At 48.9% G+C, this 20,235-nt stretch overlaps 1 protein-coding gene across 4 annotated transcripts in view; it reads left to right on the top strand.

Moving 5' to 3' along the window:
* LOC127620882 (cytosolic acyl coenzyme A thioester hydrolase-like) overlaps positions 1–20,235 on the top strand; it is a 164,868-nt gene that overhangs the window by 86,347 nt on the left and 58,286 nt on the right. For all 4 annotated transcript variants that reach the window (XM_052094218.1, XM_052094220.1, XM_052094221.1 and 1 more), the window contains one exon: positions 11,410–11,526. In XM_052094218.1, coding sequence (XP_051950178.1) covers positions 11,410–11,526 — 117 coding nt within the window. The remainder of the gene's footprint in view (positions 1–11,409; positions 11,527–20,235) is intronic.

Raw genomic sequence — 20,235 nt, 5'->3', positions numbered from 1 at the left:
CATTAAGTTTGCTGACGATACGACGGTGGTAGGTCTGATCACTGACAATGATGAAAGAGCCTACAGAGAGGAGGTGCACACTCTGACACGCTGGTGTCAGGAGCACAACCTCTCCCTCAACGTCAGTAAAACCAAGGAGCTTGTTGTGGACTTCAGGAAGAAAGATGGAGAACACAGCCCCATCACCATCAATGGAGCACCGGTGGAGAGAGTCAGCAGCTTCAAGTTCCTCGGTGTCCACATTACTGAGGAACTCACATGGTCCGTCCACACTGAGGCCGTTGTGAAGAAGGCTCACCAGCGCCTCTTCTTCCTGAGACGGCTGAGGAAGTTTGGAATGAACCACCACATCCTCACACGGTTCTACACCAGCACTGTAGAGAGCATCCTGACTGGCTGCATCACCGCCTGGTACGGCAATAGCACCGCGCACAACTGCAAAGCCCTGCAAAGGGTGGTGCGAACTGCCAGGAACATCATCGGAGGTGAGCTTCCCTCCCTCCAGGACATATACACCAGGCGGTGTGTGAAAAAAGCTCGGAGGATCATCAGAGACTCCAGTCACCCAAGTCATGGGCTGTTCTCACTGCTACCATCAGGCAGGCGGTATCGCAGCATCAGGACCCGCACCAGCCGACTACATGATAGCTTTTTCCCCAAGCAATCAGACTGTTGAACTCTTGATCTATCAGGATCAATAATTAGCACTGCACTTTATTAATCTATAATCTCACACTGGACTGTCAACATATTCTCCTCAATACAACTGCTATATATATATATACACATATATATTTCATATACTCCCACTTATTGTATTGTATTGTATATTCTGTTCTATATTCTGCATTGTATATAATTATTGTGTTGTGTAAGTATGTGTACATCTGATTTGTAAATTGTTTTGTGTAAGTATGTGTACATTTGATATGTAAATTGTGTTGTGTAAGTATGTTGTTTATTGTAATTGGTATATGTCTCGTCACTGTCATGACTGCTATGTTGCTCGGAACTGCACACAAGAATTTCACCTACTGTTGCACTTGTGTACATGGTAGTGTGACAATAAAGTGATTTGATTTGATTTGATTTGACTTCCAGAGTGAGGAAAAAGGCTGGTAAAATCACTCTGGACCCCACTCACCCAGCCCACTACCTTTTTGAACTGTTGCCTTCTGGCCGGCGCTTCAGAGCACTGAGCACCAGAACCGTCAGACACAGGAACAGTTTTTTCCCTCAGGCCATCCATCTAATGAACAATTAAATTGCCCCATTGAGCAATAATTATGTGCAATACACAGTTTAATTTAAATTTAAATTTATATTATTCAACTTATCCACTTCTGCCAGTACTTACATTGCTCTGTACATAATATACAGGTTTTTGTTCTTTATATAACAGATTGTATTAGATTTGCACTACGTGTGTGTATGTGGGTATGTATGAAGGTGAGTGTATGTACGTATATGTATAATTATTTATTTTGTGTTCTTTTTTGTTTTTAATTACCTTTGTCTTGCTGCTGTTTTTGGTATTGTTTGTATTGTTGTTGACTGGAAGCTCCTGTCACCTAGACAAATTCCTTGTATGTGTAAGCATACTTGGCAATAAAGCTGATTCTGATTCTGTTCTTCTGATTCTGAATTTGCCACCTATCCACTAATCTTCAACATGTCTTACCCTCAACAATCCTATTGGAGTGAGCAATTTGGGGAGTTAACTACGATACAAATGACCTGTTTTTTAAGAGAAGTCACGGACAATTTTGCGACATGTAGGTCTCCATGCATGTCTCCCTGATCATACGGTGATGCAATAATTTGAATCATAACCTGCAAGTGCATACTTCATTTGACAGCGATGAATAATGTCTTTATTAAAGCTAGAGCATGCAATTTATACTGGAAGCATTTTTTATTATACTGGTTGAAAGTCTCTTTGCATCTTGACAGAAATCAATAAATCAAGTGCTCTGAAAAAAATAAAAAAAATCCATTATCTGTTGCAGTCACAGGCCTGTAAATTAATTTGGGCCAAATGCAATGATTGGATGGCCTACCTGCCTGTCTATCTACGTACCTGCCTTCCTCCGCGCACTCTGCCTGTGCACTCGTGAGTTGGGGCAGGACTATCGGACTGTTTGAACAACTGCAGGCATGGGGTGTATTCAGAAAGCTGTTTTAAAAACAACGTTTATTTTTGCAATTCCGTTCAGTGGTGCTAATGCCAGCTTTAAGTTCAATACGTGCATGTGCAGCTTTTGAACAACTCCAAGGTAAAGCCATTTCTCCAACCAAAAAGTTATCAGAAAGTATTGCAATTGCATGTTTGTTTCCATGTACATTAGAGTACTATGTAAATACCACATCGAGCCGTTGGTTTATTGTCCCCACTTTCCTTCCTGTTTGTTTATATGAAGGGGTGGTTACAGCAATGCCTTTTACTGCCCTGTTGGCTAATGGGTATTGCACTTCAGTGCTATGGTGTTATACTACATGGCTCCCATAGAAAGGGAATGTCATGGTTACTCTCATAACCTTTGTTGCCTAAAAGGAGGGAATGCTGATTTTTCACTATTATGGGATGAGAGAAACACTCTCCTTCAATCAATAAATGGTGTGATGCTGGGCTCCAACTTATATGCCCACTATAACATCTGTAAATGTAGAGGGCCAAATGTCACCAGCCAATCAAGTTGGCATGAAGGGTATAGGGTTTCAAAGTCAACGCCCACTGGGTGGTGCTCCCATAGCATCAGATTCTGATGCAGAATCTCTTTCCTTCCTTTCAGGGAACCAATATTATGAGAGTAACCAAGGCGTTTTCCATGATATGATCCCTTTTAATATACCTCAGGTCCTGGAACAATGGAATTGGTTATTAAAGGCCTTGTACACATGCAGTCTTCCTGCATTCATCTCTGTCCAGCTGAATCACCTCAGGCCAGTTATTTCTCAAAGCTGGTCAACAGCACCTTCCTCTATAGAGTATCTTTCCTGTGTTAGTGAGAATGCTTAGCAATTTACATGCCTGGAGACTCCAATGAGATGTCATTCCATTACAACAGTTAGCAAAATACATATAAGCTGTGTTCTGAAACTGCTGCCTAACCAGACGGTAGTTTTAGGCATCGTACAGGTAAAATTATTCTGCCTTCTACAATATCTTGTTTTGGCCAAATTATATGGCAGCATCTCATGTTGTTATGGCGCCCAGCACTGCCAACTCCACGCACTCTCGCTCTCTCTCCCCTGAATACTAAGTGCCTCTTGCTTCAGTACGGCAGTGATCATTAAGCATTGATTGCTTCCCAGCTGTCCCGCATTAAGCTCTCGCCTGAGACTATATCTGCCCCATTAACTCAGCGTTCAGTGCGAAGTATTGTTTCACCCCATGATGCATGTCTGAGCGTTCTCTAAGTTACTCTATTGTTCCGATCCCAGCCTGTTACTAACCTCTCTGTCTGCCTGCAGCCTGCCTAACGACCCGTGCCTGTTACTGGACTCTGATATCTCGCCGCCTGCCCCGAACCAAGCCTGTCTCACGCCTCTTTGTCGTCTGCTGCCGATCTCGGCTCGAGCCGGACCTGCTCACCTGAGTTGAACCCCTCCCCGGGCATCAGACTGGACCTTTGCCTTGTGTTGCTCTTTGTTGAGAACCTTTACGTTTCCTTGAAGTCTGCCCATTAAAATTATTGTTGCAAATGGATCTGCCCGACATGTCTGATTCATTACAGAATACTTCGCCGAACGAGGACCCAGCGACAATAACTGTTCTGTCGGCTGCTGTCACCAACCAAGCCTCTCAGCTGGCCGCCCATCATCACCAGCTTTCCCGCCTGACCACGCTCACGGAGGAACTGGTCTCAGCGGTACGAGCCCTGCAGAAATCCATCGCGGCACCCACGACCGCTCCAACACTCACCGCACCGCCTCTCCCGCTGGACCAGCCGCACACTGCGAGCTCCAACCCACACCTCGCGCGCCCAGAGAGGTATGAGGGTGACCCAGGTAAATGCAGGGGCTTTATTCTTCAATGCTCTTTGTATCTCGCCCAGCAGACAGCCCTGCACGCCACTGATGTCAGCAAAATCGCCTTCGTGTGCACGCTGCTCACCGGTCGCGCGTTGGAGTGGATCACCGCGGTCTGGAAACCAGATGGCTCCGCCTTCTCTTCCTACGGAGAATTTCTGGAGCGTTTCCAAGCTGTGTTCGAGCATGCCAAGGAGGGGAAAGGAGCCGAGGATCTTCTCTTGGAACTCTCACAGGGGAGATCACCCGCCTCAGAGTACGCCCTCAAATTTCGAACGCTGGCAGCCCAAACCAATTGGACAGAGAATGCTCTCAAGGTGGTTTTCCGAAGGGGTCTCCGACATGATTTACAAGCGGAGCTGGCCTGTCGCAACGAGGGAAAGGATTTGGATCAGTTTGTTCATCTCACCATCCAGCTGGACAACCTGATGCGCTCACGATGCCCCAGTCTCCGCCCAACGAGCGCTATGCGCGTCAGTCCCGCACCACGTGCTTCTAACTCGTCTGCTGAGGTCTACGAGCCGATGCAAATCAACGCCTCACACATCTCCGAGGAGGAGAGGGAGCGTCGCCGATCTCTGAACCTGTGTCTGTACTGCGGGGGTTCCGGTCACTTCCATCTGCACTGCCCTCTACGACCTGCATACAAGGACAGAACCACGGTGAGTCTGACCCTCGACTGTTTAAATCCTCTCACCTGTGTATCAGTGCCTCTTGAATTCACTATTAAGGGGCAAGCTGTAAATACCATCGCCCTAGTTGACTCCGGGGCAGCCGGCAATTTCATGTCCAAAGTTTTTGCCCAGGTTCACGAGATAACCCTCATTTCATGCACACCTCCGCTGTCAGTAGAGGCTGTCGACGGACGTCCACTCGGCACAGGACGCATCACGCACATGACCCAGGCGCTTCGCATGCGGACCGGCCAACTCCATCATGAGGAGGTCCAGTTCTACGTTCTCCAAGCTCCTCACACCCCGGTCATCCTGGGCTTACCCTGGCTAAGGAAGCACAACCCCCCAGTTGGAGTGGACTACCGGGCAGATAGTCAGCTGGGGAGAGAGGTGTTTCTCAAAGTGTCTGTCTGTCGTCAAACCCTTAAAGGTCCAAGGCATTGCCGAGTCCTGAGACGACGCCGTGCTATCTCGCCTACCTGCCGTATACCACGATCTAGTCGAGGTCTTCAGCAAGGTCAAAGCCACCAAGCTACCGCCCCACCGGGAATACGACTGCGCCATAGACCTCGTACCCAACAACACACCACCCAGAGGCCGCATCTTCTCACTGTCCCAACCTGAGACCGAGGCCATGCGAAAATACGTGGAGGAGGAGCTCGCAAAGGGGTTCATCCGTCCCTCCATGTCCCCTCTGTCAGCAGGGTTCTTCTTCGTCAAGAAGAAAGATGGGGGACTGCGACCCTGCATCGACTACAGAGCACTGAACGAATGTACCGTTAAGTTCCGTTACCCACTGCCGCTGGTACCGGCCGCTCTGGAGCTGCTTCGCATGGCCAAATACTACACCAAGCTGGACCTGCGCTCCGCCTATAACCTGGTCCGGATCCGAGAGGGGGACGAATGGAAGACTGCCTTCTCCACGAGCACTGGGCACTATGAATATCTCGTCATGCCGTTCGGCCTTTCTAACAGCCCTGCCGTCTTCCAATCCTTCGTCAACGACGTCCTCCGTGATCTGCTCCACCGAAGTGTAATCGTCTACATAGACGACATTCTGATTTATTCCGACACCCTCGAAGCCCACATCCAGCATGTCCGCGCTGTACTCCAAAGACTCCTTCGGTTCCAACTCTACGCCAAGATAGAGAAGTGTGACTTTCACCAGACATCTACAACCTTTCTGGGGTACGTCATCTGCCCGGAGGGCATGGCCATGGATGAGAATAAGGTGAGAGCAGTCGTAGACTGGCCCCAACCCTCTACCCTGAAGGGGTTTCGCCAATTTCTATCGCCGCATCATCAGAGGCTTCAGCTCCGTAGCAGCCCCGTTAACAGCCCTGGTTCAGAAGGGCACGAGAGGGCTACCCTGGAACGAGGCTGCCTCCCGGGCTTTTAAGCAACTCAAGAACAGCTTCACTTCTGCTCCCATCTTGCACCATCCTAACCCTGAGCTACCCTTCGTGGTGGAGGTGGACGCTTCGAACACCGGGCTGGGAGCGGTCCTCTCTCAACGTCAGGGCGACCCCCCCAAGCTGTATCCCTGCGCTTTCTACTCCAGGAAGTTGAGTTCAGCAGAGGGGAACTATGACGTCGGAGACCGCGAGTTGTTAGCAATGAAGTCAGCATTCAAGGAGTGGCGCCACTGGCTCGAGGGAGCGACTCACCCATTCTTCGTGTACACAGACCACAAGAATCTGGAGTACCTGCGTACGGCCAAGAGACTGAACGCACGTCAAGCCCGGTGGACTCTCTTCTTCTCCCGGTTCCACTTCACAGTGAGCTACCGTCCCGGCTCGAAGAACACCAAGGCTGATTCTCTGTCTCGACTGTTCGACTCCGAAACGGAGGTCCCAACTCCAGAACCGATTATCAACCCAGCTCTCGTCCTCGGACCAGTTCAATGGGACCTCGAGACTGAGTGCACCCAGGCCAACGCTGACCTCGAGATCCCCTCGGACTGCCCCACTGGGAGGATCTTTGTACCAGAAACCCTCCGCGACAAGGTGATAAACCACGTGCACGCCCTTCCCTGTTCCGGGCACCCCGAATCACTGCCACGCACCCAGCTCCTTCAGAACCGGTACTGGTGGCCCACGCTCCCCCGAGACACGAGCCAATTCATTCGCCTCTGTAGGGTCTGTAACACCCAGAAATCCTCTCGCCTGCTACCCGCGGGTCTCCTTCAACCCCTGCCTGTTCCCCAACGGCCTTGGTCCCACATCGCGGTGGACTTCATCACGGATCTGCCTCCCTCCGAGGGCTACACGACCATTCTGACCGTCATCGACCGCTTCTCCAAGGCATGTCGGCTCATCCCGCTCCCCAGGCTCCCCACCGCTCTGCAGACGGCGGAACATCTGTGTAACTATGTCTTTCGGTTCTACGGGCTACCAGAGGACATTGTGTCTGACAGGGGACCCCAGTTCACTTCCCGCGTCTGGAATGCCTTCTGTGGGAGACTACAGATCAACGTGAGTCTCACATCGGGTACCACCCCAGGCCAACGGACAAGTGGACGCCTCAACCAGGAGATTTCCCGCTTCCTTCGCTCCTACTGCCATCGCCAGCAGGGGGATTGGCACCGCTTCCTGATGTGGGCCGAATATGCCCAGAACTCCATCCGCAAGCACTCTACCGGGATGACCCCTTTCCAATGCATCCTCGGGTTCCAGCCCCCACTGTTCCCCTGGTCAGGTGAGCCCACCAGCGTCCCTGCCGTGGATGATTGGCTCCGGCGGAGTGAGAGGACCTGGAACTTGGCCCACACTCACCTCCAGCATGCTATAAGACGCGGCAAGGACAGGGCAGACAGGCATCGCCGGGCAGGACCTGTTTACCAACCCGGCCAATGGGTGTGGCTATCCACACGAGACCTACGCCTCAGGCTGCCCTGCAAGAAACTAAGTCCGAGATTCTTGGGCCCATTCAAGATCGTCCGTGAAATCACCCCTGTGTCGTTTCGTCTTGACTTGCCCAGACACCTGCGCGTCTCACCCACGTTCCACGTCTCCCTGCTCAAACCAGCCTCCGCCCAATCTGTAGAGCGCACAGGGGACTCAGAGGAGACGGCCACCCAACCAATCCTGTTAGAGGGCGAGGAGACCTACCAGGTGCATTGTCTGCTGGACTCTAGACGTCGTGGCGGGCATCTCCAATACCTCGTTGATTGGGAGGGCTTTGGGCCAGAGGAACGTTCCTGGGTCAACGCCAATGACATACTAGACCCGTCCCTTACTCAAGACTTCCATCGCAATCACCCTGATAGACCGGCCCCTCGACCTCGCGGCAGACCTCGCCGTCATCAGTTCTCTCAGCCAGGAGACGCTCGCAGGAGGGGGCTCTGTTACGGCGCCCAGCACTGCCAACTCCACGCACTCTCGCTCTCTCTCCCTGAATACTAAGTGCCTCTTGCTTCAGTACGGCAGTGATCATTAAGCATTGATTGCTTCCCAGCTGTCCCGCATTAAGCTCTCGCCCTGAGACTATATCTGCCCCATTAACTCAGCGTTCAGTGCGAAGTATTGTTTCACCCCATGTTGCATGTCTGAGCGTTCTCTAAGTTACTCTATTGTTCGATCCCAGCCTGTTACTAACCTCTCTGTCTGCCTGCAGCCTGCCTAACGACCCGTGCCTGTTACTGGACTCTGATATCTCGCCGCCTGCCCCGAACCAAGCCTGTCTCACGCCTCTTTGTCGTCTGCTGCCGATCTCGGCTCGAGCCGGACCTGCTCACCTGAGTTGAACCCCTCCCCGGGCATCAGACTGGACCTTTGCCTTGTGTTGCTCTTTGTTGAGAACCTTTACGTTTCCTTGAAGTCTGCCCATTAAAATTATTGTTGCAAATGGATCTGCCCGACATGTCTGATTCATTACACATGTATTCTTCCCAGAAATGGCAATCCCAGAGTGTATTTACAGATCCTTTGTGACAAAAATGATCTAAGGTTGTGGATGTAAATCGATGAAATGTTGACTATAAATATATTTATTTCATTCAATCCTAATTGAGAAATACCATTTTATCTAAATAGTTGAAAATCTAGTTAAAATGGACCATCATTTGGGTATGTTTTTTTTGTAAGTAGTTTACTTAATGCCCCCAAGCTAGCTGTTTTCTATGTAGGCATAGATACAGACGGCCAAGAGGCCCCACTCTGTTGAGAAATAGCCAATAGATTAGGCTATTAAAAAAATATTGGAGGTAAGCATAAACCCTAGTAGCCCTGCCATGAACTGTACATTTGCATTTAATCAATCATGTATTTGAGTTGGTTATCATCAAAAGTAGTCATACATAAAATTCATAGAACAAAAACTGTCTAAAGGCCTTCGTACACTGTGTATTTCAACTATAAGTTTGATGCTCAAAATAAGGATAAAGTTGTAAAAAATTAGCCTCCTACAATACTTTTTCTATGTTTAGGCACATTTTCAATATTTGTTTGGCTATTTTGAAACACTTTGTTCATAAGACTATATGGGAATAGATAATATACTGTACAACAGAAGCAGTTCGAGGCTCGTCATGTGTTGAACATCTTTTGCACGATCATGTACTCCTAAAAAATATTATGTTAACAATGGACATTCCATCAGTATTATTATTGGAAAGTTTACTCATGATAGGATTTTTTCATAGCTCTATGTTTCATAATTAAGGAGTGAATTCCCATATTGCTTTAGCATGATTTAATTTGTACTCCTGTCACTAATACTGGCACTGTAGCATTCCAATTGTAAAACAGTTATCAAATATTGAATCTGAACTCTTAGGCCTTTCAAATGATATATAGTATGTCACCATTTCATACTTTTTTGAACGATACATTATACAGTAAATGTAAAAGTCCATAACTTTCTAAAAGTGTATAAAGCATTCAAAAGCACTTTAAGTAGGCAATATCTTTCCATGAAATTATATAATTAACCTGAAAATGCAAAAGAAATTCCTAAGTAAACATAAAAATGCAAGCTACAGAAGTCAAAACATCAATGTAAAATGCAAAAAAATCTACAAACATTAGAAAGTTGCTAAATAGTACAAAAGTTAAATTTTTCTTTAAGGAGGACATTGTAATTCAGAATAAGTGGACTGCTTCTCCTGAGAATAAGGATGACCTGTTCTGCCCAGAGAGACTTCGTCCCAGCCATATGCTGTGAAATTTATATTCTTGCTGAATAGTATCTTTCTGCGAGCATTTAAATCATGTGTGCAATGTGAAATATACCAGTATTCTCTTTCATACAGTATAACACCAGATTCCAGATTTCATCACCAAATAAAAAGCATCTTTAGTTATTGCCAGATGTCATGCTATTAACACTCTTTTGGCTTTTAATGATAGCATGACACATTTAAATGTCTCTTGAAGCCTGTCGTTGAGCAGTGAATATCAAAACATCATGTGACATCTAAAAGGCTGCTGCTCTCCGTCTTATATATTATAATTTTTATATGTTTAGAAAAACAAAATGCCCTGAAAATCGAATCCAGTTATTGTATGTTTTACAATGTAGTACAAAAACAAAAAAATGTAGGACAATGTAGTACATTAAAAATAGGATAGAATATATATGCCTGGTTATAGTGCATAAAAATGCATAAACTCTTTTTAGAATTTGTTTAATATTTACACCATCATCAAATAAAAACTGAACTAGCATGAACAATGAACAATTGTATTTTCATAATCAATATTAACCAAGATTATTAAGTGCTGTAAAAAAAAAATATTGTTCTTTGTTAATTCATGATACCTAATGCATTTAGAAATATATTTTTAACAGTATATAATGTTTATAATTAATTTTGAATGAATATATTTAATTGCAAACCATGTAATAGCAGATGTTTTTGTTTAGTTCACCTCATCACATGTTGTGGATACATTCCTTTCAAGAAATCACTTTCCTGCTGACTGAATGTTAAACCCAGATGCCTTTTTATTGTGAGATCATAGGATGCACTGGTGTCCGTTATACATTGGATGCTGATTATATACATTATGCAGTATGCATCGTCATGCCTGAGAGCCAGCAGGTAGATCACATGACTGCCATTATTCACAAGTGTCTGTGCATTTTCTCATCAGTGAATTGTGAATTCAAGAATCTAACACATTTTTCACCTTTGCATTTTTGTTACCCTGATAATAAATGTCAACATGAAATAAAAAATGATGCAGGCTATTGCCAAATTAATATTTAAGCAGTTTTATTTGTTTCTGCTTTTTCCCAGTAAACATTATTGTAATAAAAGTATTTGCAAAAATAGGAAATAATGACAGATTTGAAAAATAAGTGTTACAATTGGGATACTAGGAGATGCTCTCAAGGGTGAACTTGACCTTCAGCCTCCTCAAAAATGTGTGGTGGCAGTGTTTCAGGAGGTAGTCCTCCACAATCCATTGCAAACTCACAAGTCTGGCATAATTCCATTCTCCATTCCCACTTTTAACAATCCAATCAATTCCTGTCCTACTTTTATTTTTTGCTGAATATCTTGTTTCACTTGGAAATATGTCACATTACGTAAGAAAATGGGTTACGAATTCTTTTCATGTTGACTTTAAAGAAATAGATTTACAAAAAAACAAACAAAAAACATTGACTGATACCTGCCCATTTGGCAGGAAAAGGAGAATTTCTATGGTTGCATAGAAGAGTCTTTGTAAATTGGTCTGTTGTCTGTCTTCTCTAGGAGTGACAATGAAGCTGATGGATGAGGTGGCAGGAATCGTCGCTGCTCGTCATTGCAAGACCAACATTGTGACGGCATCAGTGGATGCCATCAACTTCCATCGTAAAATCAAGAAAGGTAATTAAGGATATTCATTATTGAATACTTTATAATATGTAACAGGTTATTCTGGCTGGGAGTCTATGACAGCTCTATGAACCATTTTGAGGAAAACAAGGTGTTACCATCAACAGAACTGCCCACTCACTGGAAGTTTTTTTGTTTTTGCCACCATTTGGAGTAAATTCTGAATTTGTTGCTGCCAGCAGTTATGTAACTGCTGATCACCTGGGATTTGCACACACAATAATCTCGAGAATTTACTCCAGTGAGCGGCAGATCTGTGAAAGGAAATGCCTTGTTGATGAAAGAGGTGACATAGAATTGCCAGACTGGTTCGAACTGACAAATTCTACGGTAACTCAGATAATCGCTCTGTACAATTGTGGTGAGAAGAATATAATCTCAGAATGCTTATCTGAGATGCGGGTTGGTGCTCTTAGGGGGACTTACACAATATTAGACAGCTTATTTTAATGTTGTGGCTAATCAGTGTGTGTGTGTGTGTGTGTATATATATATATTAGGGATGTAACTGTTCTCCGTAAAAAAACAAACCATATGGTTTGCCACCCACTGTTCAGCATTTGCACCGCAGTTCATCTTGAGTCTAACGAGGCATCTGGAGCATGTGGTTTGTTAAAGAACAGCTTCAAATAGACAGCCACGGTTACAACCTCTGCTAATGCACCTGAATGGCTCCATACATGAATACGCTCTGCCTGTGTCTCACGTGGGTCAAATTTCTACAGAGAGAAGCTGTCCAAGGAACTTTTAATAAGTTAAATTGGTTAATGACATCACAGCGCTGCATGCATTGGTGTGTAGTCAAAAATAGCAAGTGGAGAAGATAAAGATCTTCTTTCGGCATGCAGGTGAGCCTGAAACAGCAAACACTCCCTTCTATTTTAGAGCAGTTAATAGATATGCAGAAATCCTATTTATGTCAATGTAGTAATCATAATAATGCAGTTATTAAGTTCAAATGTTGATTTAGTAATTAGAGAAAAAGGTTTGTTCCCCTTCTGTCACTCAGTCGACGTTGTGTCGAATGAAGTGACACAACGGGTCTTCCTGGGACGCCAAACATACCTCTGAACCTGAGAAAAGGCCAATGTCAAGTTGGCAGACAGAATTTGCATGCCCCGCCCCGGACATACGGTATAAAGGGAAACGGGGCAGCGAGTGCCAGTCAGAATTTTTCTTTGGAGCCGAACGGTTGTGCAACAGCAAGCTGAAGTTCACCACTGTTTCACTCACCTCTGTCAGCGAGAAGCATTGCTGTTGGATCTAAGGCGCGTTTCCAGCTGGCGTTCTCTCTCTCTGCACGCTGTGCAGTCTATGCCCCTGGGTGCTTCGACGGCGCTTTTCACTGTTAAAAGAGTGTTCTCCTCCTAAAAGAGTTTTGTACTTCCACGTCTCCATTCTGCCTCGACACCGACCCTTCTTACGGTTCACGTTCGACGCTAAGGGAAGTGGGCAACTACCTCGAGGCTCATCCTGGCTCACTCTTGAGAGTTACTGTGCGCTCACAGGGACCAGGTGCTCAGGCACCTCAGCTGTCTAGGGCTTCAGGCCAACTGGGAATAGAGCAAGCTCGTCCCGGTTCAGAGCATCCCTTTTCTTGCCATGGAGTTAGACTCAATGACAGTGCATCTCACCAACGAGCACGCTCAGTCAGTGCTCAGGTGACTTGCTCTCTTCGAGCCCGGCTCAGCGGTTCTCTTACGAGAGGTTCTCTCGTATTGCGTAAGCTAGCTTACGCTACGGGAAAGATTAATCTATTCTGAGATATTGAAGCCAAAAAATTATCCTTAATTTTGTATCATTTGTCAACGCAGTGCAGCAACTGCAGACCTTGAGCGGGCTAGCTAGCGAGCTCATTGGTTGCTCTGCGGCAACTGCTGCAGCCTATAGACGAACTTGCTCTTCGCATCTCTGAAACTGCAAGAAGCCGCGTCGCCGTTCGAGGGGCATCAAGCAAGCTTGGACAGCGCTCGAAGAAGCCGGCCGCCGCCACCTTCAGCCATCCTGCGAGCTACGCCATCCGGCAACGTATCCTTTTTAAAGCAAACTAGTTCCACAGTGAACTTCACAAAAGAGCACGAGCGTCTTTTTAAAGATGCCTCGCACCTGCGGTTCATGCCGCACCCCTCTCAGCGCCGGAGACCGCCACATCATCTGCGCTCTCTGCCTGGGACTGGGGCATGCAGAGCTCGCCTTCGCTGACGGCGGATGCGACCTCTGCGAGGAGCTTCCGATGTCGACCCTGCGGGCTCGACTCGAGCGCTCAGGACCGACCGCCGCGCCGCCTTCTGTTTCGCCGCGCCGGAAGAAGTGCCGCTCCCAAAGGCTGCCGGAACCGGGTTTAGAAGCGACTGTCTCACCGGAGCCTCTCCCTCGAGCATCGCGTTCACCCTCCCCGCCCCCCCGGGACGCGCAGTTGCCGCCGAGCGGCCGCACTGCTGCCACCTCGGAGAGCGAGGCGGAGGACAAGGGCTGCTGTTCCATCATGGCTTCGGACAGCGAGGAGTGGTCACAAGCCTCCTCATCGGCCCAGGAAACCTGCAGGACCCGCGCCGGAGTCGAAGGGGAACTGATACGCCTCCTCACACAGGCCGTTGACCGCCTCGGGCTCGAGTGGTCACCGCCCCCTGAGCAGGCTCCCAACAGACTCAACGGCTGCTTTCTTCAAAGCCCCCTTCCTGCCGGAAACTCCACGCCGAGCTCTCTAAATCGTGGAACTACTGCTGCAGCCTATAGACGAACTTGCGTGAACTCGCGCCCAATGAGAGGCGCCCGCGTGCTCACTGTCCCAAAGCCCGCCAGAATGGCCGTGGCTAGGGTGCATATAAGCGCAGTTCGTAGGCTGGAACCCTGGTTTTCATTGAATGAAGCGAAAATCGCTCGTGGCGCGAGCACGGCCAGCTACGCAATACTCATTCCCTCATCTAGAGAGAACCGAGGTTACGTAGGTAACCGAGACGTTCTCTTGCACCGCTCGGGTTGATGCATATGAGACCGGGCACTGGCTACAGACTCGAGTCCCGAGATGGGCATGGCACCACGGCACATACTGTGTGACAATTACCCCTTCTTGCCATCAGACTTTCAACCCTTGGACATCCTCTGCTTTCTGGCGGACCGGAGTCCCCATGCAGTAGGTGTCCAGATGTGTCGTGGTGACCACAGATGCCTCTCGACATGGTTGGGGTGCCGTGTGCAACAGGCACGCTGCCGCTGGCCCATGGACAGGACCCTGGCAGCATTGGCACGTCAACTGCCTAGAGTTGTTGGCTGTATCTCTTGCCCTACAAAGGTTTCTCCCACTAATCCGAGCCTTCTTGCACCGGTACTGTGCAAGATCAGGGAGGACGAGGAACAAGTCATCCTGGTGGCCCCTTACTGGCCCACCCGGGCCTGGTTCTCAGATCTTACACTCCTCGCGACAGCACCTCCCTGGAAAATTCCCCTGAGGATAGACATTCTTTCTCAGGGACGGGGCACCCTCTGGCACCCATGCCCAGACCTCTGGAACCTCCACGTCTGGCCCTTGGATGAGATGCGGACGATCTAGTGGATCTAGAAGACCCTAGAAGTCTAGAAGATAGAGTATCAGGTTCCTGAAAGACACCCGGAGACTGAACTCTCCCCGGCCTAGCCTATTCCCCTCCTGGGATCTCTCAGTGGTCTTCTCGGGCCTTCAGAGACCCCCCTTCGAGCCACTTGATTCAGTTGAGCTCAAGGCCCTCTCCCTGAAGATGGCTCTCCTGATTGCGTTAGCCTCCTTCAAGAGGGTTGGGGACCTGCAAGCGTTCTCTGTCAGCGACACCTGCCTTGAGTTCGGTCTGGCACATTTTCACGTTATCCTGAGGCCGCGACCGGGCTACATGCCCAAGGTTCCTACGACCCCCTTCAGGGACCAGGTCGTGAACCTGCAAGCGCTGTCCCTGGATGAGGCAGACTCAGCCCTTTCATTGCTGTGTCCGGTATCGCTTATCTATTTGGACCACACTCAGAGCTTTAGATGTTCTGAGCAGCTCTTTGTCTGCTTCGGTGGAACGGCAGAAAGGGAACGCCATCTCCAAACAGAGGTTAGCTCACTGGGTCGTTGATGCTATTTCCTTAGCTTATCACACCCAGGCCGTGCCCACCCCTTGCGGGTTCAAGCACACTCTACGAGAAGTGTGGCATCCTCGTGGGCACTGGTCCAATGCACCTCCTTAGCAGATATCTGCAGAGCAGCGGGCTGGGAAACACCCAATACCTTTGCCAGATTTGACAATCTCAGGGTTGAGTTGGTTTCGTCCCGTGTTTGGCAGGTCCGAGTCAGTAGAACTCGATAATACGGCACAACCGACTGGGTGTTCCGCTTACACACAGCACCCTTCACCAAGTTGATCCAGTGCGCCTTCTATCCCAGGTTAGCCACTAAGCGTCGCTCCCTGGATGTTCTTCTCCCTAGCCTTCTGGCCTGCGAATTCAGCAGAGCAATTCGTATCCAGACACACTACGAGTCACAGGTGCTCTGTACTGGGGTCGGGCTCCACGGGCTTAGTTCCCTTTTCAGGCAAAGTCCCACAGTACGGTCCCCCTGTCGGCGGACCCGCATACATATTCATTCGATCATCTAATTAGCCAATCGTGTGTCAGCAGTGCAATTCATAAAATTATGCAGTTAAAGTTCACAACAGCCATCAGAATGGGAAAAAAAATTCTGGTGGATTCTCCAAGACCCAGATTTCTAATCTCAAACTATGTAAATCCATTCTTAAAAATATTGAATTAGGTAAATACAATGAAGATGCAAGAAAGCGTCTCGGTTACTAACGCAACCTCCGTTCTCTGATGGAGGGAACGAGATATTGTGTCGATGAGTTGACACTAGGGGTCGCTCCTGAGGAGCCCAGACATCTCTGATCCTGAGAAAAGGCCAATGGAAATTGCCGTGTGGAATTTGCATGCCACTCCCCTGGACATACGGGTATAAAAGGAGTGATGCTGCAAACACACATCAGGTATTGCACTGAGGAGCCGAGCCAAAGACCCGGCCATTTCAGCAGTTGGTTCAGTGTTGTGGTAGTAGGTACACAACGTCTCGTTCCCTCCATCAGGGAATGGAGGTTACATCAGTAACCGAAACGTTCCTTATCTGTCACTCACTCGACGTTGTGTCGATGAGTTGATACTAGGGGTCCCAATGGAAAACACCACAAGAGCTGAACAGAGTTACTCGGACTGGCGGTGCGAGACAAGCAGACCTCTGTGTACCTCGTAGCCAGCGCAGCAAGCCGTCGCATAACTACCCCCAACACACTGGCAGGCATGAAGCGGTCCCCTGCACCTAGAGGAACGGCTAACTACTCAGGATTATAAGGACTGGCTGGCCCAGTCGTGGCCTTCTCTCTATTGTTCTCCCCAAAAAGAACGAAATCGTTCAGCTGGGGGCCAAATATATGTTCCAAGCTGAGGAGGACACCGTGGAGACCGCACCGGGGGGGGGGGAATACAACACACGGTCTTTACCAGTTAGGAGCGGAAGCACATCGTGCGAAGCGGCATTGTGGTAGATCCTACCCTAGGGGGGAGGAGTTACTACAAACACGGCGACCGAGGACAGAGGGCCCTCTGCCCAAGGAGGACGCAGTTTACCGGCAGGGAAACCATTTTCTTCATCCGTGTGCCTGCAGAAGTGAAGAAAGAAGAATCCCCGGGACGGGTTACGAGCCGTTCACCGCGTCTCTGAGTGATAAACTAACAGTTGCCTTCTCTCCCACGATCGCGAAAACAGCTTCAGCACCACCACTTTATTCTCTCTCTCTATGTCGTACTAACCACACACACACACACACACACACACACACACACACACACACACGCCGCGCGACCCCTCACAAACATTTGGCTAGTAGATAACTTTGTGATAAAGCTCAACTTTGTCACCAAGTTATCGTGCAAGCGGAGACACGCTGTAAAAGGGCAGACGCCATTAACCGGCTTCTCTCCGCCCACATTCGCGGCCATACTCTCTGGCCGGAAATCTCATGTGACGTACTCTCCACGAGAGTCACGTCTGCCATTTTGTGCACGTCACTCCTCACACACACACACCATCCTCTCATGTGTTATAGACTTATTTTGGTTACCATATCTAATCACGTCACTGTTTAGTTTGTAGTTGAAGGTCAGAAGTTTATTGACTGCATTGTATTAATTTTTCATTGATATTACTGCATCAATAAATTTGTTATATTTCAAATAGAAGTGTTTTGGTTTGTTTTTCATACACATGTGTCAAAGGCTGGCAGGGGATGCCAGTGCTCGAATTCAAACCTTTGTTGTTTCCTTTTGAATCTTGAATCCCCTAAGAGAACAATCTAATATTGTCTGGTTATTAGTCCCTGATTCCAGGGTGGTGCCCCGTCGACATTAACCCTAATTAATATTCTATTGATTTTGATAATTGACAAGTATCTTTGATGATTGTTGAATTTGAATGATCAATAAGCTAGTGTTAAGTCTGAGAATTAAGTTCTATCACCCCCGTGATAGAATGGGCTCGTAGGCCAGCAGGGGGCGGCACGTGCAAGCTCTGCGTGCGATCCAAGTAGATGCTAAGAGCATGCACCGGACATAGCAATGTCATGGCTGGGTCTGCCTCCTCCTGGGGCAGTGCTTGCAGGTTCACCACCTGATCCCTGAAAGGGGTCGTGGGAACCTTTGGCATGTTGGCCGGTCGGGGTCTCAGGATGACGTGAGAGTAAGCTGGACCGAACTCTAGGCACATTTCGCTGACAGAGAATGCATGCAGGTCCCTTACCCTCTAGATGGAGGTGAGCGCCGTCAGGAGGGCGGTCTTCAGAGAGAGTGCTTCTAGCTCTGCTGACTCAAGGGGCTCGAAGGGAGCTCCCCGAAGGACCACGGAGAGGTCCCACGAGGGAACGAGGTGCGGCTTGGGGGGGGGTTTAACCTCCTAGCGAATCTCAGGAACCTGATGATCAAATCGTGCACCATCGGGTGCCAGATGGTGCCCCGTCCCCGAGAAAGAAGGTCCTTCCTCAGGGGAATTCGCCAGGGGGGGCTGTCACAAGGAGCACAAGGTCCAAGATCCAAATCCGGGAGGGCTAATAAGGGGCAACTAAGAGGATCTGCTCCTCGTCCTCCCTGACCTTGCACAATGTCTGTGCAAGTAGGCTCACTGGGGGGAACGCATACTTGTGCAGCCCCAGGGGCCAGCTGTGTGCCAGGGCATCTGTGCCGAGGGGAGCCTCTGTCAGAGAGTACCAAAGTGGGCAGTGGAAGGATTCTGGGGAAGCTAACAGGTCTACCTGTGCTTGCCGAATCAACTCCAGATCAGCTGGACCACCTGAGGGTGGAGTCTCCACACTCTCCTGAGCGTAACCTGTCATGACAACGCGTCCGCTATGCTGTTCATGTGGCCCGGGATGTGGGTGGCTCGCAGCGACTTGAGCCACTGCAGACTCCAAAGGAGGAGACAACGGGCGAGTTGTGACATTCCACAAGAGTATAGGTCATCTTGGCAGCTGATGTACGGAATCGTCGCTGTGTTGTCCGTCCGGATCAACATGCTTGCCCCGTATCAACGGCAATAGCCTCCTCAGGGCAAGTAGTACTGCTAGCAACTCGAGGCAGTTGACGTGCCAACACAGTCGCAGACCAGTCCAAGGGCCGACTACTGAGTGGCCATTGCATATGGCACCCCAGCCCCGTTGGGAGGCATCTGTCGTAACCACGACGTGCCTGGGGACCTGGCCTAGGGGAACTCCTGCCCGTAGGAATGCTAGGTCTGACCAGGGGCTGAGAAAACGGCAGCAAGCCTGCGTAACAAGGACACAGTGTGTGCCATGGCGCCATGCTCGTCTCTCGACTCGGGTCTGCCAGTGCTGAAGTGGTCTCATATGCATCAACCCAAGCGGCGTGACTGTTGTGTGAACCTGTTCTGTCCGAACACATGTAGACAGTTCAGCACTGACTGCCCACGCTGTTTGGTGAGGCGCGCCGTCATTGCGACCGAGTCTACTCCATACCGAGAAAAGAGATGCTCTGAACCGGGCGAGCTTGCTCTTTTCCCAGTTGACCCAAAGCCCCAAGTGGCTGAGATGCCTGAGCACCAGGTCCCTGTGCGCACACAACATGTCCCACAAGTGAGGTAGGATTAGCCAGTCATCAAGATAGTTGAGGATGTGGATGCCCACTTCCCTTAGCGGGGCAAGGGCTGCCTCTGTGAATTACGTAAAAGCACGAGGGGACAAGGTCAGGCCAAAGGGGGGGACTTTGTACTGATATGCCTGACACTCGAAGGCAAACCGTAGAAAGGTTCTGTGTAGAGGAAGAATCAGACATGCAAGTACGCGTCATTCAGGTCTACCGCCACAAACCAATCCTGATGCCAGACGCTCGCTAAAATGCGTTTCGGCAGTCTGTGCAGAGCCCGGTTCAGAACTCACAGGTCCAGGATTGGCCGCAACCCGCCGCCTATTTAGGTACGATGAAGTAGGGTCTGTAAAACCCCTTCTTCACCTCGGCTGGAGGGCAGGCTCTATCACGTCCTTTCTTAGAAGGAAGGCGATCTCTGCGCCCTAGACAGCGGTGTTCTAGCCTCTCACCACTGTGGAGCGGACAACGTTGAACCTGGGCGGGGGGCCTGGCGAACTTAATTGCGTAGCCGAGTCAGACGGTCCTGATCAACCAACACGACTGGTTGTG

Source organism: Xyrauchen texanus, chromosome 27 (genome assembly GCF_025860055.1).
Source record: "Xyrauchen texanus isolate HMW12.3.18 chromosome 27, RBS_HiC_50CHRs, whole genome shotgun sequence".
NCBI lineage: Eukaryota > Metazoa > Chordata > Actinopteri > Cypriniformes > Catostomidae > Xyrauchen > Xyrauchen texanus.
Note: the sequence above shows the minus strand (reverse complement) of the source record. Positions and strands in the feature narration are given on the sequence as shown.